Source organism: Oncorhynchus gorbuscha, linkage group LG05, assembly GCF_021184085.1.
Source record: "Oncorhynchus gorbuscha isolate QuinsamMale2020 ecotype Even-year linkage group LG05, OgorEven_v1.0, whole genome shotgun sequence".
Taxonomy (NCBI): domain Eukaryota; kingdom Metazoa; phylum Chordata; class Actinopteri; order Salmoniformes; family Salmonidae; genus Oncorhynchus; species Oncorhynchus gorbuscha.
In genome coordinates this window covers 20,209,392-20,233,327 of record NC_060177.1, presented here as the reverse complement: position 1 = coordinate 20,233,327, position 23,936 = coordinate 20,209,392, and the positions used below count along the sequence as shown (strand labels likewise).

Below are 23,936 nucleotides of genomic sequence, written 5' to 3'. Positions count from 1 at the left end.
ATACATAGCATAGTTATGTGGAAAAAATACTTATGTGGAGAGAAGTATGTATATTATGCAGTACAGACACTGCCCTGTTGTGGAAAAACTATTACGGGTCATTTCAGTTGTGCCCATTCAATCGTGTGTGTTAAAACAGCTTTCAAGATCATATGAGTTTATTAGCTTACAGACAGAATCCATTACCTTAGCAACATCAGGATTCTCCAGATCAGTGATGTGATCTTAGACTGGACTCATCTATTGTCTTGGCCCAACGGTGGTTTTATTTGGCCCCTAAAATTTTCTGAGCCTACAATAGTTAACATTTTTGTAAATGTTTATTTTTTTTATTGTTGGACAGAAAAGACTGTAAAAACACCAGGAAATCATCTCCAAGTGATTTAAATATGTGGAAATCTGTTCCCAAGTAAACCGACGCATAACAGAGAGACATGTGATTGTATACAAACAAATGTAAGCAAGGTTTGAAATGATTGTGTTTTAGTCAAATATTATATCTGTTTGAGCTTCTTGTGGTCAATTTGCAGCCTGCAAATTATGTTCCGTCCCCCCGAACAACCACTCAAAAAAAAAATCACCCCGCAGTTTAATCTGGTTGATGATCCCTGATCCCTGAATAGATTAGGCTAAAGAGATATTGTTACCGGCCATTAAAATGACTACTGATTGATGGAGCAGTCATTACCATATCCCCAGGACCATTAAGGTTGCAACTATGACCCACAAACAGACAACTTGAAGAGTGTTGCATATAGTATGCCCAGTTATCCTCTTCATACATGATTCATGAAAGGTACAGTAAAAAATGGTAGAAAACACGAATCCATTCAAATGAAGATATAGTAAAGCGCTGACACCCAGTGGACACAAAACAACACAATCTGGAAGATTCCCTGCTGTTCAATTGTCATTTCAATATACCGAAAGTCATTTATAAATGACTATGAGCTAGTGTGACTGCCTTACTCTATCCCCAAATCTAAGCTTGTATTACTAAATGTCTTCTAATCTTTGTTGTCATTGTGTCTTTATAACATACTGTATATTCAAATAGCTTATGCCTATAGTATGCTGAAATACTTCCATACTAGATCTGCACTCTATATCCTCTATATATTCGGTGGTGATTTCTAGAGATGTGGTGTGACTGTGAGGTATAGCTTCTCAAAGAATCACAATTGTTGAATTACCCTATTCTGGAAGACTTCCAACTTCAAATGGCTATTCAAATGTAAAGACTCTATTTGGGTCTTTGAATGAGCCATGAAAAAGCATGCACTACAAAGGTCTCAGTAATTGAGCTTCCACCTCCATCTCAGAGCTAACCTGTCCTGTCAGGATGTCAATAACAATATCACTCCATATGATACAGCGGCCTGTAGCCTCTCTGTAGACCAAAGTGAATAGCTACACCTTACTAGCTAGCCTACTAACATGCAAAGCTGAGCACAACACAGACCCCAACAGTTTGATGCCATGCTACCCGGAGCCCCAGTCACAGATACATTTATGGAATAAAAAAGTCGACTCTATGCACACTCGGGGTCTTGTAATAGGCCTAACAATGATTGTATAATATCGGCCCCACTCACCCACTGGCCCAATAGGTATATTCTCCTAAAGTGCCATGCCCTACTTTCTCTGTAGGTGGCACCGTTGTACAACCATATTGTTCGATTTGTGCAAGGAGAGAGGCTCAATAAAGAAACTGAGGCGGGGTCACGCGAAGGGATTGCAGACCCTACATATCTTGTTGGCAAGCAGTGTGAGTCTCTTCCTCCTCCACCTAGTTTTTAAGGGGCGGGGAGTACTTGGGTGTTGCCCATTTGCGTCGAACTCGACAGTATCCATCTGATTATTTCCATTTTACAAACGCCTGGCCTTGTGTCTCTTGCCCGTTGCCTCACCACCTAAAGGGATCTGAGTACTTCAACCATGGGAGTCGAAGGCTGCACTAAATGTATCAAATACATGCTTTTCTTCTTCAACTTCATCTTCTGGGTGAGACTTTTTTGTTGTTGTAATATAGACTTTTAACTGGCCAAGCAATTGGTTGCTTGTCTATTGGGGCAGTAACCTCCCCCTCTTCCTGCTAAAAATAGTTTTATTAAAAATAGATTTATTTGGTCTTTGTTGTTGCCAAATAGGTATACGATCTGGGGAAAACCTCACACAAATAGGCCTGCAGATGCCGATGTAGTAGTTTTATTTATAGTTGTTTTGTTTATTGTTTTATTTGTCTTATTTTTATTAAAATAAAAATAGAGTTTTGTTTTTAAATAGACCTAGACTCGTAGCCTATGCTGTCATATGGCGATATGAGGTGCGTTCTTATTTATTACGAATAGCTGTACAAGAGCAGCCATATTTTAGTGACCGCATCGGGAACAGACCGTCATGATATGTGAAGATTCGAAATGATGTTGCTGACTATAAAGTAAAGAATTATATAAATAATAACCGAGTGCAGGATATGATTGACCGGAATATGACTGTGCAGGAAATAAGAACATAGTGTGTATTCCAGTACATAGATTGTGGTCCGTTTTCGACTACAAATCACATTTCAGTCATTGTTTAGATTGGAATACCTCGAAGTTGTCCCTCGGTAATCTCATACATACACCCATCATTTTCAGTGGTGTTTTTGCCTCCAATGAACTTGATTAAATTCTGGAATTTATGTTATTAAAATAGGCCCGTTAATCATTGTGAAGTTGTGTAAATCCCCTGAAATGCCTTTGCCTCTGTGATTCATTGGGTACATGTTTTAATTATGGATGACTCATTGGGATGGAGGCAAACTTTGATTAAAAGACCACAAACATTTATGCAGTCTTTTCAAAACCCAACAGATTGTCACACCATCCTTTCATTAGTGGAAGTGAAATGTTCCTTGGTCTTTTTATGTCCCTGGCAAGCCAGCTAAGAACAAATCCTTATTTACAATGAAGGCCTACCAAAAGGCAAAACGCCTCCTGCGGGGACGGGAGCTGGGATTAAAAATAAATAAGATATAGGACAAAACACACATCATGACAAGAGAGACAACACTACATAAAGAGAGAACTAAGACAACAACCTAGTATGGCAGCAACACATGACAACACAGCGTGGTAGCAACACAACATGACAACAACATGGCAGCAGCACAAAACAGGGTACAAACATTATTGGGCACAGACAACAGCACAAATGGCAAGAAGGTAGAGACAACAATACATCACTCAAAGCAGCCACAACTGTCATTCAGAGTGTCCATGATTGAGTCTTTGAATGAAGATCAAACTGTCCAGTTTGAGTGTTTGTTGCAGCTCATTCCATATTATTCTGTCTTGAGATGTATATTTTTATTTTAGGGATATGTTATTGATTGATGATTAGGCAGAGGTATTCTTAAGAGCGTGTATAGAACCACAACAACCCGGTAGGACATGTATTGGTAGACCTCTGGACTGTTGTTGTAAGCACATCCCCCTAGGCTACTTTAGGTGACCCCAGATTAGGTGAGGGCACTGCACTTGAGAAATCATTGACCGTGCCAAGACCCACACTTGTTCATGTTGGTTGTAATGTGGGAGTGAAATTCATTGTGAGCCTTGGCTCAGTCATGAAGAAGGTTGGAAAGGATGAATTATAGTAGGGACTGGGGTGTGGCATAGCAGTCATCTGTGGAGACTGAGAGATACTCATTTTTAAGATTCATGATTGCTTAAGTGGTTGCATGGATTGATGTGTCAGGGTCTTTTGCTTCCTCAATGACCATATCCATTAGACGGGAAATGTATATCATCCATTCTCTTTTCTCTCCAGGATAATTCATCCAAACGCTGTCATTGTGAATTAAACTAAAAGCCTTCCCCCAAAAACATTTGATTAAGGGTTGCTACCCACGCCATTTTGCATATGTTGGAACAGGTGGCAAATCACTTCAAGAACAAGCTTGCAAAAAAAGAGAGATCTGTTTAATTACCTTTAGTTTGAACACATCCTTTCACATGAAAACTTTTCCATCACTTTGTTCATTCCTGTGGATTGCCTTTTGAGCCGGGACACCAAGTCATTGAGATGTACCAAATACAATTCTGATTTCAACAATGTCCGTCAGTGTCCTCTTGTACACCTGCATTCGAAGGACAAGACTCATGGGCCTCTCAGAACATAAATCAGAGTTGAGTGTGAAGGGGCCGGTGGCTGACCCGTGGTTTACAGGATCTGCATTTGAGCCATTCCCATCAGCAGCACCAGTGTGCCAAGCATTTTTACAACCCCCTGCATACAAGGCATGTAGCAGAAATAGCCCTCTCACTAGACTGCAGTAAAAAGAGCTGAGGTGCTAGGGAGGTATGGTGGTATGTTATCTGGTCCCAGACAGATAGCAGCAAGGCATGTAGTTCTGTAGTATCAGGATACAGTTCTAATACAGCAAAGGGGAAACACAGTGGGGTTCTGGCACTGAGGTATACTATGTTGTGTTTGCCAGTCATAGTAAAGGAAGAACATGTACTGGACTTTCTCACACAGATAAGTGACATATTTATCTCTCGAACTCGGTGAACATGCTGAAAATGCTCTTTCCCAGGCAAGAGTTGAGGGAAATGAGATAAGCAGTTCATGATGTGTACTTGAAGATAGTAGCTGTTTTGGAGTATTGTTATTTTCTTCTGTGAATTTAACCTTTTAGCTAGCATGGAAATGACATGATTAAGTTCATTGGATTGGGTTAATATAATGATATGGTTGGTTGGTCTCCCTGAGAGTTTCACAAGACTCACTTGCTTGTCACTTGGTTGGCCTCGTACCACTTTGATAATATAAATAATCATGGATTGGATGTGAATGCTCACACCTGTGTCATATCATTGTAATTACTATAGTAACAATATTCTATAAATTTTGTGTTACCTAATAATTATGTTAGTGGAATAGTGACTGTTGTCTGTGGCAACATCTTTTTTTTGTAGCCTACAAAGCCAACTCTACGTAAATCTGTGCTTGATCAGTACATGGGATGGAATGAGGCAATTGAAAGAAGCACTGTACTTGGGATAGAACCATGAAATACTTTCCAAACTGTTTACCATCCTACAGTTGAATCTTGCCCCAAAAACCACACAGAGAATCAAACACAGTGGACTATAGGGCTTTTGTGTCCAGATAGGAAAAGGAGTCTGAAGTTCCCTTCTTCAATGAGACCCCCTGGTGTGGAAGCAAACAAATGACTGTGCACTGACACATGCTACCTCTGTTATTTTCCCCATGCTGCAGCCACCTGTCTCTGCAGGTTGCTCTCAGGCCAGCATGTTGGAAAGGCAGGGGAAACCTGACTTATTGAGGAGGTGGGGGGAGGGAGGGCAATCATACTGTGTCTACAGTAGACAACAGAGCAGCCCTTTGCCCATACTGTGAACAGCTGACAGGGGTGAGGGAAGACACCCGAAAGAGGAGGGTGACAATAAGGCTGCAGAGAACTGGCATGCCTTCCCAGTCACTGGACTTAATTTCTGTCCACTGTTCTTATTCATATTTCTTTCCCTAGCAACACCTAAGGAATTTGAATTTAGCTTTATATTTTATGGAACCATTAGGCCTCAGTATAGAATTTGGAAATAAGTATGGACTCTTTCCATTTGTGAAAAGAAAAAAAGTTAATAACAAGTTTATATTAAACATTGTATGATACAGTACAGGATCATATTAATGTAATTTATGTGTGTCTCGGGGTCTGTGTCTCTCAAGTACTAGATACAGTATATTCATGTCCAAATTACAGAAATCCCAAGAGAGACGACTGTTCAGATGTCTCTCTTGGCTGCTCCAGAATGCAACTGTTCAGGAGCCTCACCCTTTGGCAGGCTGCAGTGTTGATATTGTTGCCAGGCAGCAGCGAGCCTCAGCGGTGGAATGGACCTTGCTGAGGGAGATGTGGAGGAGAGAAGAGCAGAGAGGCTGGGTAGGGGAGGCTATTTTCAGGCAGTATTTCTGATAGTCTCCATGAATGAACTCAACCAGAGGGATCATGATTATTATACAGCTAACTTAGGTTAAGTCTTCACATATTCCTGCTAGGAAGATATGGGTTAGATATATTACATATATGAGCAGAGCCTCCTTTTTCCTCCACTTGTCTGGACAATCGTTAGTCAGAGTTGTGCTGCCTGTGTTTGTTGGGACTGTGGCAGAAGCGGTGCTGTGTAGATGAATTACCTAAAACCAACGCTCCCCATCCTAATAGCAACCGTAAAGATCTGTCAACACCAATCTACTCTTGGCGAACCCCAGCTGCTATACTGCTGAATAGAATAAAAAATGTATGCAGAAATGTATGCAGATCCCCAGCTGCTATACTGCTGAATAGAATCAAACATGTATGCAGATCCCCAGCTGCTATACTGCTGAATAGAATCAAACATGTATGCAGAAATGTATGCAGATCCCCAGCTGCTATACTGCTGAATAGAATCAAAAATGTATGCAGAAATGTATGCAGATACCCAGCTGCTATACTGCTGAATAGAATCAAACATGTATGCAGATCCCCAGCTGCTATACTGCTGAATAGAATCAAACATGTATGCAGAAATGTATGCAGATCCCCAGCTGCTATACTGCTGAATAGAATCAAACATGTATGCAGAAATGAATATTTGAATAAGGCCTCACTTTCCCCACTTCTTCTGTCCTCCAATGTTCAGCTCTGTGCAGTTTCTGGAGAGGCACCTGACAGGGGGCCAAGAAGTCCCCCATTCTTGGAGCCAAAATGGAGGCTATGGTAGAAAAGACTTCACTGTTCATCCAAATTCAGGGAGAAACCAGACACTGCTGAAATAGAAACCTGGGCTGTATAAAAGTTGTCCGTTTTGGTAAAGCATGGAGTCACAGGGATTCCACTATTGACTCCTACTTTGGCATCAAGATTAGCCAGAGACACTGTTGCTTTGGAGAAGAGGGTGGTGGAAGTGACGATGTTCAGTCTGCTAAGAACATGAACAACGCTGAAGTTCTATTCGCTACACCGAACAAAATAAGACTTCCAAGTGAATTTTGCAAGGCAAATTAATGTTGGTTCTTCTATGTGAGTGCATGTGTCTAACTCTTTCAATCTTCTCATTCCCTCTCTTTTGTCCAGCTCGCAGGAGGTGTGGTCCTGGGCGTGGCTCTATGGCTTCGACATGACGGCCACACCAGCAGCCTGCTGGAGTTGAAGTTTGACGGCCAACAAGCACCAACCACCTTCTTAAACAGTAAGTACTTTAACTCTCCCTCCTTGTCTTCAGGTTATACTGTAACATGCATTTAACATGGTGAATATGTGTTAGAAACATTTTATCGATGTTCCATAAACGTGATGTTGTGAGCTGGGTTCTCTCTATTTGACACCTGGTCCATTGAGTCGTTGTACTCCCCTGGAGTGCTCAGGGACAAGGTCAAGCAGAACAACCAGTATCCCAATGCTCCACTGACCCCTCAGTGTTTTCTAAATGACAGATTCCGCTTTTCTACTATTATGGCCATATTGATCAAACGTAGTTCCTCTAGGGTTACTTAAGTAGTTTAATTAAATTATTAAAAATAGGGATTCCTTTGATTTCTTTCAAAAGCAGGGGTGTGTGTTCATTTGGAAAAATGAATGCCATCAGTGATGAATTGTAAATTCCCTCAGTTAACCTTTTTATGGAGGGGTTTACAGAATGAAAAGTCCCCTGTGTTATCAGGAAGAATGTAGCCTATGTTGCTCACATGTTGAGAAAGAAACATGTTTTCCCAGAGAGCAGTGCAATGTTTATCCAATATCTTTTAGACAACTACAACTCACACATACTTCCAGTTCCAGAATAAAACTTGTGTATCTACCTAACATTTACAGGTATAGTACCCTAAGGTAGTTTGGGAGTTTTGTTTAGTACAATACTGCGACAGTAGCATTGGGTTTATACCTCACAATTCACTGAAAAGTATCTTGTGGCAGTCCACTATGTCTGAATTCTGGACTGAGGTTGCCAGGGATTTTTCCATTGCACTAAAAAGGGAGATACGTCTGGTAATCATGTTATTCTTAGTTAGAAGCTGGGCGTTATGGGCTATGACCAAGCGTTCTATAGCTGAGGTCTTTATTTCTGTCTAACAGAGGTACTTGGTAACAACTGGACCAACAGCACCCTAAACAAGGGTCACAGCACTCTAACCCCAACTGTTCAAGTGTCACAATAGACCAGCTATATAAAACATTCTCCATCATCATCACATCCTGCAAGTCATACCCATGTAACAGTAGTGAGGAATTCAAGTAGAAGCAGCCATAGCAGTGTTTATGCAGTATTTCTGTTGAGAAACTGCTTCTGGGCGCACACACACACTTCTTATTCTAAAAACTGTTAACATAATTTTTATGTTGTCACTTTCCGAGTCTACATAAAGGCTTTGACATGTTTTCTTGTTTTGGAGGCTTGGACAATTCTCCAGAGAGGATCAACTGTCTGTTTTTCTGACCATGACAATGATTCCACACACCAAGTGGATCAGGTTTTCAGGTTCACTATTATGTCCACTTTGATATTCTCCTGTCTCACCCCCCACTACTCCTCGTCTCTCACTAGGCCTCTCTCTCTGGGTCCTCTTCCCTCCCTGTTCTTAAAGGGATCATGGCATAATGCTGACCATGATTGTATTTCTGACCTAATGGAAATCCCGTGGCAGCAGGAAAGGGAGTAAATAGCACCAGGAAATGGAGTAATCATCACATCCTCTCTTTCCTAAGGTTACGACATTAAAATCAGTCAAAACACTTTTCTAAGTAATTTTTGTGAATAAGACCATGATTAACACAGCCTTGTGTAGAGTTTGTGCATTTTTACACAAGGTGAATTGTTGTTTTATAAGAGACAAAAGCTCTCCATTTTATCACTGTGGTCATTCGCCTGTCATGATTAACCAGACGTTATTAACATAGATATTAGCCTACTAACATCCATATTACTCAAGTGATATCTAACTGTATAATGCATGACATTATAATAATCTACAATATTGTAAATTCCCAGTCATTACAAGGCATAGCTTCAAATGTAAGACAAAAGTCTTTGAATGCGACTGTCTCAACAGTTAAGCGATTACGGCAAAGTGAAGACTCATTAAGATATCCTGAAATAGTATGTTAGAGGGAGGCATTACCCCACTCCCTTTGTGCATACATTTAATAGTGATATTCCTCTTGTGGGAAGTGATGGTGTGTGAAATGTTTTCAAGTAATACAATATTGCTAGTGGAAGTGACACTAGTAGGTCGCTCATACACATTATCAGCTTCCATTTTGTGTGTTCCGTTGGGGGTGTTTCACACAGTCCCAGAGACGGGATGTGTCCCAAATGGCACCATACTCTCTATAATATGTAGACTACTTTTGGTCAGGGCCCAACAGTAATGCAATTTGAAAGGAATAGGATGCCATTTGGGCCATGGCCTGTGAAGTTGTAATAGAAGTGTAATGGCCTGGGCAGGCCTTGACCCATGACTTCATGGGGCTCCATGGACACAGCACCCGTTGTCCTTGCCCAGTGGGTTGCCATCGATGGCTGGGGACAGCTGAAGGAGCTGCTCAGCCATGATAACAATACCTGCAGGGGTGGGCAAACTTTTGGTCTCGAGGGCCACATCGGGATTTTGAAATTCAACAGAGGGCTGTACAGAATAAACATGTTTTTTTACCGATTTGTTTGTCCAAATTAATTTATGGGCCAGAAAGATGGCAGTTATTCAAAAATATATAGGCCCATTATAATTTCTATTAGAGGTCGACCGATTCTGATTTTTCAACGCCGATACCGATTTATTAGAGGACAAGAAAAGGCCGATACCGATTTATCAGACCATTTCTTATATTATTTTCATTTGATTATTATTATATATATTTTTTTATTATTATTTTTAAATATATATTTGTAATAATGACAATTACAACAATACTTGAATGAACACTTTTATTTGTAACTTAATATAAATAAAATCAATTTAGTCTCAAATAAAAAATGAAACATGTTCAATTTGGTTTAAATAATGCAAAAAAACGTGTTGGAGAAGAAAGTAAAAGTGTAATATGTGCCATGTAAGAAAGCTAACGTTTAAGTTCCTTGCTCAGAACATGAGAACATATGAAAGCTGGTGGTTCCTTTTAGCATGAGTCTTCAATATTCCCAGTTAAGATGTTTTAGGTTGTAGGAATTATATGAATATGTCTCTCTCTACCATTTGTATTTAATTTACCTTTGACTATAGGATGTTCTTATAGGCACTATAGTATTGCCAGCCTAATCTCGGGAGTTGATAGACTTGAAGTCACAAACAGTGCTGTGCTTCAAGCATTGCGAAGAGCTGCTGGCAAACGCAGGAATATGCTGTTTGAATTAATGCTTACGAGCCTGCTGCTGCCTACCACCACTCAGACAGACTGCTCTATCAAATATCAATAATAAACACTGAAATACGAGCCTTAAGTCATTATGGTCAAATCTGGAAACTATCATTTCGAAAACAAAACGTTTATTCTTTCAGTGAAATACGGAACCTTTACGTATTTTATCGAACGGTGACATCCCTAAGTCTAAATATTGCTGTTACATTGCACAACCTTCAATGTAATGTCATAATTACAGTGCCTTGTGAAAGTATTCGGCCCCCTTGAACTTTGCGACCTTTTGCCACATTTCAGGCTTCAAACATAAAGATATACAACTGTATTTTTTTGTGAAGAATCAACAACAAGTGGGACACAATCATGAAGCGGAACGACATTCATTGGATATTTCAAACTTTTTTAACAAATCAAAAACTGAAAAATTGGGCGTGCAAAATGATTCATCCCCTTTACTTTCAGTGCAGCAAACTCTCTCCAGAAGTTCAGTGAGGATCTCTGAATGATCCAATGTTGACCTAAATGACTAATGATGATAAATTACAATCCACCTGTGTGTAATCAAGTCTCCGTATAAATGCACCTGCACTGTGATAGTCTGAGGTCCGTTAAAAGCGCAGAGAGCATCATGAAGAACAAGGAACACACCAGGCAGGTCCGAGATACTGTTGTGAAGAAGTTTATATCTTTATGTTTGAAGCCTGAAATGTCGCAAAGTTCAAGGGGGCCGAATACTTTCGCAAGGCACTGTATGTCAAATTCTGGCAAATTAATTAGTCTTTGTTAGGAAGAATGTTCTTCACATAGTTCGCAACAAGCCAGACGGCCCAAACTGCTGCATATACCCTGACTCTGCTTGCACAGAACGCAAGAGGAGTGACACAATTTCCCTAGTTAATATTGCCTGCTAACATTAATTTCTTTTAACCAAATATGCAGGTTTAAAGAAATATATACTTGTGTATTGATGTTAAAAAAGGTATAGATGTTTATGGTTAGGTACATTGGTGCAACGACAGTGCTTTTTTCGCGAATGCGTTGTTAAACCATCACCCGTTTGGTGAAGTTGAAGTAGGCTGTGATTCGATGATAAATTTAACAGGCATCGCATTGATTATATGCAATGCAGGACAAGCTAGATAAACTAGTAATATCATCAACCATGTGTAGTTAACTAGTGATTATGTTATGATGTATTGTGTTTTATAAGATAAGTTTAATGCTAGCTTGCAACTTAACTTGGCTCCTTGCTGCACTTGCGTAACAGGTGGTCAGCCTGCCACACAGTCTCCTCATGGAGTGCAATGTAATCGGCCATAATCGGCATCCCGATTGTTATGAAAACTTGAAATCGGCCCTAATTAATCGGTCAACCTCCAATTTCTATCTAGTTTTAAACATCCAACAGTGGCCTGATTGAATGGGCTGTAGTTTGTCCACCTCTGCAAGGGGATATCATAAGGCTATTGATCTGCTTTGTGGGAGTTGCAGTAGGAAGTACTGCAGCCTTGCTACTGTACAACTGCATCTTGATATTGGATGTATATTGTAGAAATGTTATACATGGGGAAAATAAGCAAATAGGGACTCAATTTCATCGTGCTTGTCATAGCTTGAAAGATGGTGATATTGTATTGATGTTGATTCATTCAAACTTTTTGAAATAGTAGCTCTGTGTTCTGAAAGCAACTTGCCCAGCTAGTGATTTGGGAAAGTTAAGGGAGTTGTAATTGCCTTTTGCTCCAGTGAAGTCTGTCAGTGAAAACCGATCCAGTGTATTATGTTTGCTAGTTTGAACAATTCTGGTCCAAAGTGTAAATGTTTTATCAGACAAAGTCTGGTTATGTTCAGATGGAACTGGGAGCCTCACCACAACACACATTGTATTGCAGAGAGCAAGAACCTATGTGGCGAGCACATGAGGTTAGAGACACCCAGCCAAACAGGAAAATACAAACATAGACATTTCCTTTGACCTATAACCACATTACCAACATAACCCATATGACCTTACATTACGCACCAACCCATATTGAGGGACATAGAAGGAGAGCGGATCTCAAATTAAAATTAGTGTGAATACATTTTACATTAACTACAACCAATAAAACCACCAATTTTGTCAGGACTTGGGTGGTACTCAGGTTCCTCTCGTGCCTTGTGAGATTAGACAGAGGAGAGAGGTAAGAGGGTAATTCTACTGGTCCATTAAACACTCAGTGGGAGTAAACATACGGTACTATGTCCACTTTTCTGTTGATAGATTCCAGTAAAGAGTCAGAAGATGCTTATTAGCACCACCCCTGCCCCAGGAGTCAAAATTTGCACTCTCACTCATACCTCTCCCTACCACTTCCTCTGGATAATGTCCTTTAGGTAGAGATATTCTAGAACATTAAATGAGCCTCAATGGTTAATGTAATACTGAGCTACTTCCAGAGTCTGGACTCGGCGTGTCTTATAAAGCTAGTATTCCACTATATGACCCCCAGATGCACTCCTCTGTCATGTTCAGTTCTATTGTAGCATCACTCACACTTCACTGTCAGATACGGTGTAATTGGCCATAGTTATGTGACTAGGTTGAGGACCCTGAGGAAGGTACAGTGATGCCGAAACGTTGGTAAAGTTTATACATGGAGTGTGCGACTTTCTTTATTTTGATAGTTTCTAGTTTATTCACCTTTAGTCAGCACTTCCAGACAAACTAATTTTTCTGGGTGTGTGCCAGCTCATGTTTTTTATCTTAGGTTGAGGTTACTAACATCAGTGAAAAATTTGTCCTGCTTCTCGGGGGGGCCAAACTTGTTTGCCCTTTTGTTTACAACACAAATTCCTTCCTTGTGCGGTCAACTTCCTTCATAAACGTCCTCTCTCTCCACTAAATTTTCACTAGCTGCAACATTCAAAATCTGCATTCAGTGTTGGCCTCATAAATCATCTTCCTTGTTACCAGTCATTAATTTCTATCATTCATGAATGCAGGTCAGAAGGGTAAACAGATATCACGTTAAGAAAGGAGGTAAAATGGAGGGGGAAGTGAACTTGCAGTAGAGGAAACTACAGCCATTTAGCCTTGATTCGGATGAAGACGCAAATGTAATAAACAGTAGCCAACTGGAGCACAGTCCATCCTCAGGGGATTTCCAATGATGTTGTGGACGTTTTCAGGGCATAAATTTTCAAATGTATTCTTTAAAGTTGGTTAAGAGAAACCAAGAGACTGTGGTGGTTTTTCTGCAACTGTCCTTCAACAATTTACTCGCTTGTTTAAAAATAATCACAGCCTGCCCATTAAATAAAGTGTTTTTCTCTCCAGAGCATGGTCCTTGTTGCTTTTTTTTCTAAACGAAAGGAAAAAATTCCTCACCAGTCTCCCCCTCTCCTTCCTCATACTTCCCCACCCTCTTTCCCCTTTAGCCTGTTACTTTCCACTGAAGTTCAACTTTGTCCCCATCTGTTTGTGTTTAACGTCTGTGTTACACTCGACCTCCTCTTCAGCTCTGTCTACCTCTCTCTGTCCTTTCTTTTCTCTCCCTCTTCAGCTCTGTCTACCTCTCTCTGTCCTTTCTTTTCTCTCCCTCTTCAGCTCTGTCTACCTCTCTCTGTCCTTTTCTCTCCCTCTTCAGCTCTGTCTACCTCTCTCTGTCCTTTCTTTTCTCTCCCTCCTCTTCAGCTCTGTCTACCTCTCTCTGTCCTTTCTTTTCTCTGTCTACCTCTCTCTGTCCTTTCTTTTCTCTGTCTACCTCTCTCTGTCCTTTCTTTTCTCTGTCTACCTCTCTCTGTCCTTTCTTTTCTCTGTCTACCTCTCTCTGTCCTTTCTTTTCTCTGTCTACCTCTCTCTGTCCCTCCTCTTCAGCTCTGTCTACCTCTCTCTGTCCTTTCTTTTCTCTGTCTACCTCTCTCTGTCCTTTCTTTTCTCTGTCTACCTCTCTCTGTCCTTTCTTTTCTCTGTCTACCTCTCTCTGTCCTTTCTTTTCTCTGTCTACCTCTCTCTGTCCTTTCTTTTTCTGTCTCCCTCTCTGTCCTTTGATTTTTCTCTGTCTACCTCTCTCTGTCCTTTCTTTTCTCTGTCTATCCTCTCTGTCCTTTCTTTTCTCTGTCTACCTCTCTCTGTCCTTTCTTTTCTCTGTCTACCTCTCTCTGTCCTTTCTTTTCTCTGTCTACCTCTCTCTGTCCTTTCTTTTCTCTGTCTACCTCTCTCTGTCCTTTCTTTTCTCTCCCTCCTTCCTTTGATTTTGTCACTCCTCCATCCACCTCCCTACCACTCTCTCTATCCTTATCTCAATCCTCTTGTTTTTCTCTTGCTCTGTCCATCTCTCTCTCTTGCTCTGGTACCCTCTCTCCTTTCTCTCTTCTCTTTTCCATTTCTTTCCCTCGTGCCTATACCTTCTCCTCATGTGATAGGCTCCACACAGCACATCTCTCTCTCCTGGCCCATAGACTGGGTACTCTAGCACCGTGGTGTGGAGAGCTTGATGTCATAGACTGGGTACTTTAGCACCGTGGTGTGGAGAGAGAGCTTGATGTCATAGACTGGGTACTTTAGCACCGTGGTGTGGAGAGAGAGCTTGATGTCATAGACTGGGTACTCTAGCACCGTGGTGTGGAGAGAGAGCTTGATGTCATAGACTGGGTACTCTAGCACCGTGGTGTGGAGAGCTTGATGTCATAGACTGCACTGGTACCAGAGCTGGTGTTGGGCCTTATGTCTCCTCTCACTCAAGGGTCTTTCCCCCCCTGGCTCTGAACCAGCTGCCTGCCCCGGGAGTTAATGAGACTAACAGCTGCATTAGGCATTACAATTCACTGACGTGCACATACGCACGCACATGGACACACACAAGCACAGACACACTTTTTCTGGATAATAATGTACTATCCAGTACCACAGTGCTGCATCAGTTTTCATGCGCACAGCCTCTACAGGTTTTTCCATAGCCAAAGACACATTCAAATAGTGACATAAGCAGTGGCATTACGGTTTGTACAAGGTAGCGGAACAGTACAGTAATTCATGTCACACCCGTACCTATTAAGTTTAGAATGCAGTCTATGTTATATTGAATTCAATTTAGTGTACATTGGAATCTAACTCTCAAGTTTAGTGTTTATTACACGCAAAGAAAGTGTATCCTCCAGAGAGGCCGATAATAGTTTAAATAAAACAAGAACTGAAACACAATGCGGTAAGGAGTCCCCCTTTTTTTAGATTATCTGGGGGTGGTCAGCACTTCTCCCTGTTTGTCATATCATTTCAGTACAAGTAATAACTGGTGAAGACTCAGTGGAAATCCATTGTACTGTATATCCTTGGTCACGCACCCAAGAACAATGTATGTGCTTCAAATAAACTTAAGATTCATTTGAAGCAACTTGTATTCTCTATCTTCACCTGAAGGATTTAACACATACAGTACTTGACAAAGTGCCGTTTTCAGAATATTCTTCCATGCCTCTAGTAATCAAACTTCCCTAAAGAAGTCAAATGATATGTACAAAAGGCGAAGACTGAATAGTATCTTTAGAATGGGGTCCCGGGTTTCTTCAGGGCACTACCCTCTTAGAAAAAAGGTTCCAAAATGATTCTTCGGCTATCCCCATAGAATAACTGTTTTTGGTTCCAGGTAGAACACATTTTGTTTCCAGGTAGAACCCTTTTTGTTTCCAGGTAGAACCCTTTTTGGTCCAGGTAGAACCCTTTTTGGTCCAGGTAAAACCCTTTTGGGTTCCATGTAGAACCCTCTGTGGAAAAGGATCTACATGGAACCCAAAAGGGTTCTACCTGAAACCAAAAGGGTTCTACCTGGAATCAAATAGGGTTCTTCAAAGGGTACCCCTATGGGGACAACCAAAGACCCCTTTTAGGTTCTAGATAGCACTTTTTGTCTAAGAGTGTAGGTCACCATTCATCAACTGTGAGTGAGGTCAGAGTAGAAGGTCACATCAGGGGCTCTTATGTTTGGAACCTCCGGATTAATCAACCAGCAGAAATACTGTTTACCTCAGACCAAAGCCTACATTATTTCACCATATTTGTGTTATTACACACATTATTTGTGTTCTAACATAACTTTTTTGGTAATAATAAAAACATCTAGTTTGGTTGAAATGTCCTTTTCTACCCAATGGAAAGACTTGTAGGCTCTGTTCACTCTTCCCTCAAATCTAGTGGTATCCAACAATGTCTTATGGTAGCAACCATGTTCTCACTAGTACACGAGTGAGGCAGGATGGATGATTCAAACGTTGGTCATAAGAAATCTAGACAGCTACAGTGTGTCATCAATGCCACCGCTTCCCACAGGAAAAATGTTGTTTTTGCTGCTCACCACAGGAAGCACCTGGGTCACAAAGACAAAAATGTTGATATTCCTCTGATGCTTTTCGGATTAACTGACTGAGACCTCCAGACTAGTCTGCTGTTTTAGCCAACCAGTTGACTCTCTGGGCAACATTTTTTTAAATTTGTATACAGATGAAAACTAATTTGAAAGGAAATCAATTGTTGATCACACATAGATTGGTCAAATGCATGAATGGATGGATATAGATCAAACAAGTGGTAAGGAAGAAAGAAAAAGGAAAGAAGGAGCACGAGAGACGCGTGTGATACTGCATCGACCCACTGCTAAACATGCCGGTCACGCCCCTGTTTTGTTCTGATGATGTCATGGTAAGGGATGGGATGGCTGAGCAGCGCTCGTAAAAAGCTCCCCATCCGTGATTCAATTCCCCCCGCCGCACAGCCACAATCAAGGAAATAGAAGGAGCACTTGGTCAGCCTCCAAGCCATCGATTTTTAAATGAGCCAGGCGAGCAGGCAGGAGAGAGGCGCTGTCCTGGCCGTCTGTGTCCCTTCACTGGAATATAAGGGGATGGGAGAGGACGGGAATCCAATAAGCTTTGCGATTACAATATGTAGGACAAAAAAAACATGAACTCAAATCGTGACCAGGCCCGTCCTTGTATCTATCAAGGACAGAGTAGAGGGATGGGATAGCAGTGTAGTAGTCTGTGGGGTGTGGTTGGAGGTCTTAAGGATGATGGATGGGGAGAGATCATAGGAGACATACAGTACCCCTACTTAAAGCCCTGTATAGTGTTTCAAGCAAGACAAAGGGTGTGTTTTTCCCCAAGTTGGTTTATAAAAATTGGTATCGTAATACTTTGCATGAAGGTCCCATGAACTGAATGTATCTGAGAGATCTAGAGAAAGGTTGCAGAAAGAGAAAGGGGACAAGAAAAAGAAGAGGCCTGTAGACTAAGGCATAAAGAAAGATCTTTCTTGAGCTAAAAAGTGACATATTGTCTGTGGTTAGTGAGTCATTTCTACCCTGGGCTGCATTCACTGTTCAGCCGATAAAAGGGTGCCACACAGATTCACCACACGGCTCACCTCACACCAACCCTATCTTCTCGGAACTACTGTCCCCGCAAAACCTTAGGGCTATCGTCACGGAAACAGCAGTGAACAATAATGTTATGTTCCTTGGGAAGTGGTGGCTCAGCAACTGTTGCTCTGGACCACATGCTAAAGTCTGAGGTCACAGGAAGAGAGGGGAAGAAAGAAGGATGGTGGGTCAGAACAAAAGATAATTAACCAATCAGCATTCAGGATTGGACCCACCTGTTGAAAATATCACCTAAACCCCCTGATTGACATTCAGTGTGAGGCCATAGGCATTATATGGTCTTATGCATATAGTAGGACTATTCCTAAGCGCATTGTTTATGATTGAATTTATGGGTGAAATCAATCCAGCACACCAAGGTCAGCAGAGCTACCATGGGTTTCCATGGTTACCACGCTAGCTAGCCCTGTGTGAGCATGTGATGGATGAAAACAAGCCATGATGGGAGAGGCTAATGAAATCTGACCACACCAAGGAGCTGTAAAAACAAAACATGCAGAGCCTGGCGAGAGACGACTTTGATATATTATACACCTTTCAACTGAAAACAAAATATCCTTCCCCACTCCTGCATTCTCTTCAATTCTTATGCCAAATGTTCTTCATCAGACCAACATTTCATTTATCTACAATGTTTGGATGCATCTTGACATGAGACATGAATGCTTATTGCATTGGATTGAGAGCCAAGCACATTGTGTAAATATAACTGCAAAGTTCCCATATTTAGGCAGAATTAAAACATGTTAAACCAAATAAATAACACCAACTCATGCCACCTGGTGGTTGTTAAGATGACTGCACTCATCATAAGGTAGTAGACACACTAGCAATGTTCTGCAGAATATTGACCAAGTTGTCTTTGTTTATTCTCTCTCCCTATCTATTTTAGGTGTTCACATCCTGATTGCTGTTGGCGCAGTGATGATGGTTGTCGGGTTCCTCGGCTGCTATGGTGCCATTCAGGAGTCTCAGTGTCTTCTTGGAACAGTGAGTCATACAGACAGAACACCATGCAGCAAAGAGTCACTTGTATGTGGTCTAGCCAGCCCATTCCCGGCTAGCCCCTAAATTGTCCACTGAATGAATTACTTTGTTTTCCTCCAGTTCTTTGCCTGCTTGGTGATCCTGTTCGCTTGTGAGGTGGCAGCTGGAATCTTTGGATTCATGCACAAAGATTCGGTGAGGAAACATACTAACTCTGATCTTACACACACAGACACATTGCACACATACACAAAAACAAAATGTATGTTGAAACACACAGTGTATTATACAGTACTACATGATAGAGTTAAACTCCATTTGATAATGTCATAGTGTGGCATTAATGTGATCATGAGTAACTGAGGGCGGAATAACTACATTCAGTTATTCCTTAAGAGTCCCATATCTGTCATAACCTGACCAGACACATCCTGTCTCTTTGGTTGTAGATTTCCAAAGAGCTGATTACCTTCTATGACAATGTGTACGAGAACTCTGTAGCAACCACTTTAACAGACCAGGACAAGGACAAGAAACAGGCTGCAGCTGCTGTGCTGAAGGTCTTCCATAAGACGGTAAGTCAAGCTCATACTTAAACTAAAAGCATAACTGTCCAAAACTCACTTGTAGGCTGATTTCAAACACAGCAAAGTGAATTTCATATCAACATCCAGACACACATCTCACTAATACAACTCCAATAACACGTGCCTTTTTTTCTTTTAGTTGGAATGCTGTGGTAGGGGCATCAGCAACCCGTTCACTACGTTAATCACCCAAGGTTTTACAGACATCTGCCCCAAGTCAGTCTCTGCTTCCACTACAGTAAGTACTCTTATGGCCAACTATGAGGACAATACAGAATGTTGGTTATATAGTACATAAACCACAAAGTACAATTTCGACTCAAATGTGTTTTTTTTGTTTGACAGGACTGTCACGGAAAAATCACTGAGCTATTTACCGAGAAGGTTTACCTGATTGGCATCACTGCCCTGATAATTGCTATTATTATGGTGAGTATCATGAAAGAGTATGTAGCTTGTGTGGAAGTGTAGCTCATACAAGATAAAGGATCCTTGGTCTCTCTATGAAGAGACCCATAATGCCCCTCTCGTTTCTTTGTTCTCTCCTGCCAGATCTTTGAGATGACCTTTAGTATGGTCCTGTGCTGTGGGATCCGCAACAGCCCGGTGTACTAAAGTCCAGGGGGAAGAAGCAAGGGCTAGTGACCTCTAGAGATACTAGCCAATGACTGAAGGAAAATATTTATCTTCCTTTTTTGTTTTTATAGCCTGTCACTTCCTCAAATAGTTGCTTGCTAATTTTGTCAGTTGGTCAAGATCAAAATTGCATCTTCTCACACAGTTTTTGATAATACAGTACCAACTATTCTTGTCAGGCACAGATAGCTGTTCAATATTTTGACTAATGTTAGTCTGTACAAAATGTTGAGGTTTACATTGGCATGGCTTTTAAACACACACACACACAAATACAGATCCTGGAATTCTTGTGTTAATTGTGAAGTATTGCCATATGTTATGCTGGAGTCCAAAACATTGTATTCTATTGGTTTATCAATCTCTTTTCAAATGTATATGTATAAACTGTATATATTTGCAGTGCTTTATGACTGTCAAGCATGGGTAATGTATTGAATCCCTTCTCCCCACAAGTTTCTGCACTCACTGCTTGTCTGCCTGAGTTTTCTCCATAGAGAACAACCACTAACAGTGAATGGATACTATTGATTTGTCTGTCCCATCTAAAACCAAGATAATAGAAGTGATGGTTTGTCCTGTGCTTTTATAACACCTACCAATCCAAGCCATAGAGACCCCATGCCTCCAAGCCTTATGAGTGGAATAACCCATCCTCCCCAACAACACCTTGTTCCTGTTAAACTACATTGAATGTCCTGTCCTTAACCTATTGCTGTGTACTGTGCATACCTACAGAAACCTCACCTCTTGGGGTCCTAAGCTGGCACAGCGGTAAAACGCACTGCACCGCAGTGCTGAGGCGCCACTACAGCATGGGGTTTGATCCCAGATGGTCACAACCGGCCGTGACCGGGATCCCCATAGGACGGCGCACAATTAGCCCAGTGCCGTCCGGGGTAGGGGAAGGTTTGGCTGGTGAGGCTTTCCTTGGCTCATCTTGCTGTAGTGACTCGCTGTGACTGGTCTGGACGCCTGCAAGCTGACTCCAGTCATCAGTCAAATGGCGTTTCCTCCGACACATTGGTGCGGCTGACATCCGGGTTAAGAGAGCAGTATGATAAGAAGTAGGCAGCCAGATGGGTCATGTTTTGGAGGACACATTACTCAACCTTCGCCTCTCCTAAGACTGTTGCAGAGATGAGCCAAAGGACCTAATACGGGGTAAAAAAATAAGCTTGTGTCCATACCACCCTGAACACGCCTGTTCAGGGTCGGGCCTAGTTAGTACTGGGACGGGAGACCGCCTGGGAATACCAGGTGCCATAAACGCAAAAAAAACGTCACCTCTTCAGACGAATCTATTTTATTTTCAAATATTATTTTTTTTACCCCTGCTTTTTATACTCTGACAGTCAAACATCTTATTATGCTGGGACTTGCCAGACAGTGTTGTATCTGTGCTGTATGATGATACTGTATAATACCACTGACCATGCAGTTGTGAGAGGTTGTGTTTGTGTGTCAGGAAGTCCAATACTGGCCAGGTCAACAAGTCAAGTCCACAACCAACCAACCACTAGGGGGCAGACCTGTTGTGATGCTTCATGGTATTCCATGACTATGGTTCCAAAGCCAGGGGGAGCACTTGTCATTCGTTCTTTCTCCACTCTGACTAGGGTTGCATGCTCAACTGCAAAGCACTTCTCGGCTGGTTCCATTTCAATCTTCAGCTTCCCTTCAGAGTTCACAGATTTGAATCTGATCCATTAGAGGGCGAGGTGGAGCTATCACCCTATTATCTACACCCATCCAGTCCTTTCAGATCTGTTAGCACAAAAGGGGTATGGGCTAGGGACTGAAGTGGAACCAGGCCCTTAACATTCACCTATATACACACATAAGCACTTAAACACTCACACATACTCACTCCATCATCATTTGTGTAGTCCTACATAATAGACTGTATGGCTTTCTAAGCCAACCAAAACATTGTCTTGTTAACACAATGCCTATGCTGATATATGGTTAAGTGTCTTGTAACATGTACAGCTATATATTATTGTACTAATGACCATGTAAACGCAATGTAGCTATGCCTTTCATTGTGATATTTTGTCTGGTACGTTGTCAACAGAAAAATGGGTGTCGGCTTCAGTGGCAGTGTGCTGGACTGAGAAATCAGTTGAGTTACTAAAGGTTGGTAAGATTAGCAACATGGCTGTATATGCTGTACAACACAAAGGTGAAGAACAATGCCAGCAAAAGTGTCTCTCTTAAGTATCTATGTCACTGCCCTACTGTAAAAACACTATACACAATGTAGTGACTGAGACGGAATAGCCCACTGCTGCCCAAATCTGTGCCCTTTCTCCTGTTTTAGATTTTGATTTGGTTTTGTTGCCCAATTATTAAGGGATTAAATGTATTTTACAAATAATAAAGGAATAACCTGTCTGTTTCACATCTTATATAGTACACGAGTTGATGTTAAAATCCTTTACATAACCTTGACAGGTAGGCCCTATGTGGCAGTGTTTTCTATTCTAGGCTAGAGAGGTTTTAAACCAGGGTTTTCTTTGTTCACCCTAATTTCATAAAAATATTTTTCTCATATTACAAAGTTGCGTAATTATATGGATATAGAGAAAAACATCTATGGATTCAAAAGTCAGCACCATTGGTTGTAATTTGTATTTGGTCGGCTTGTTTAGACAGGAAATCAATACATGATCAAACTCTGTAAGGAGAAAATAATAAATGCAACATGAACAAAAATATAATACATATAAATATGTAAAATATCCCAGAAATGTTCTATAGATAATACATCCACCTGTCAGGTGTGGCATGTCAAGAAGCTGATTGAACAGCATGACCATTACACGGGTGCACCTTGTGCTGGGGACAATAAAGGCCACTCTAAAACGGGGATGTTTTGTCACACAATGCCAACATGCAATTGACCTGCTGACTGCAGCAATGTCCACCAAAGCTATTGCCAGAGAATTGAATATTAATTTCTCTACCATAAGCCAACTCCAATGACGTTTTAGAGAATTTGGCAGTGCGTCCAACTGGTCTTACAACCACGGACCACATGTCACACTTGTCTGAAGAAGGAGTGGTGCCAAAGCACAGCGTGTTAAGTGTTCATGATTTATTTTCAAAACACTTGAACAAAATAACAAAGAGCAAAACGACAACGAACAGTTCTGTCAGGTGCAGAAACACAAAATAACTATCCACAAATCACAGGTGGGAAAAGGCTGCCTAAGTATGGTTCCCAATCAGAGACAACGATAGACAGCTGTCCCTGATTGAGACCCATATCCTCCCCCCCAAAGGTGCAGACTCTGGACGTAAAACCTGAATCTATAGGAGAGGGTCTGGGTGGGCATCTATCCTCGGTGGCTGCTCTGGTGCGGGACGGAGACCCCGCTCCTCCTCTGGCTCACCCCGCTTAGGTGGCGCATCTGGTGTGGGGACCCTGGCCGCCGGACTGGGATCCCTCGCAGTGGGCCCCGGACTGGGCATCCTCGTTGCTGGAGGCTCCGGACTGGGCACCCTCGTTGCTGGAGGCTCCGGACCGGGCACCCTCGTTGCTGGAGGCTCCGGACTGGAGAACGTCGCTGGAGGCTTTGTGCCATTTCTCACCACTGGAGGCTTCTTGCCATGGATCATCACTGGAGGCTTCTTGCCATGGATCATCACTGGAGGCTTCTTGCCATGGATCATCACTGGAGGCTTCTTGCCATGAATCATCACTGGAGGCTTCGTGCCATGGATCGTCACTGGAGGCTTCTTGCCATGGATCGTCGCTGGATGCTTCGTGCCATGGATCATCACTGGAGGCTTTGTGCCATGGATCATCACTGGAGGCATCGTGCCATGGATCATCACTGGAGGGAGGAGACGTATGGGCAGTCTGGTACGTTGAGCTGCCACAGGGCTAACCAG

General features: G+C 41.8%; 1 protein-coding gene across 1 annotated transcript; it reads left to right on the top strand.

Moving 5' to 3' along the window:
- Nucleotides 1-1,748: 1,748 nt before the first annotated feature.
- LOC124035647 (CD81 antigen-like) lies at nt 1,749-22,447 on the top strand. The gene is made up of 8 exons (XM_046349208.1): nt 1,749-2,004; nt 7,133-7,247; nt 18,719-18,816; nt 18,934-19,008; nt 19,263-19,388; nt 19,540-19,638; nt 19,746-19,829; nt 19,953-22,447. Exons 1-8 carry the CDS (start codon nt 1,939-1,941, stop codon nt 20,013-20,015), a joined length of 726 nt encoding a protein of 241 aa, XP_046205164.1. The 5' UTR covers nt 1,749-1,938; the 3' UTR covers nt 20,016-22,447.
- The last annotated feature ends 1,489 nt before the right edge of the window (nt 22,448-23,936 follow it).

What these genes read in the sequence shown, in the direction of transcription:
- LOC124035647 (XM_046349208.1), top strand. Translation starts at nt 1,939, where the DNA reads ATGGGAGTCGAAGGCTGCACTAAATGTATCAAATACATGCTTTTCTTC. An exon ending in ACCAACCACCTTCTTAAACA is followed by an intron (nt 7,248 to 18,718) that starts GTAAGTACTTTA and finishes TATCTATTTTAG; the next exon opens with GTGTTCACATCCTGATTGCT. An exon ending in CAGTCTCTGCTTCCACTACA is followed by an intron (nt 19,639 to 19,745) that starts GTAAGTACTCTT and finishes TTTGTTTGACAG; the next exon opens with GACTGTCACGGAAAAATCAC.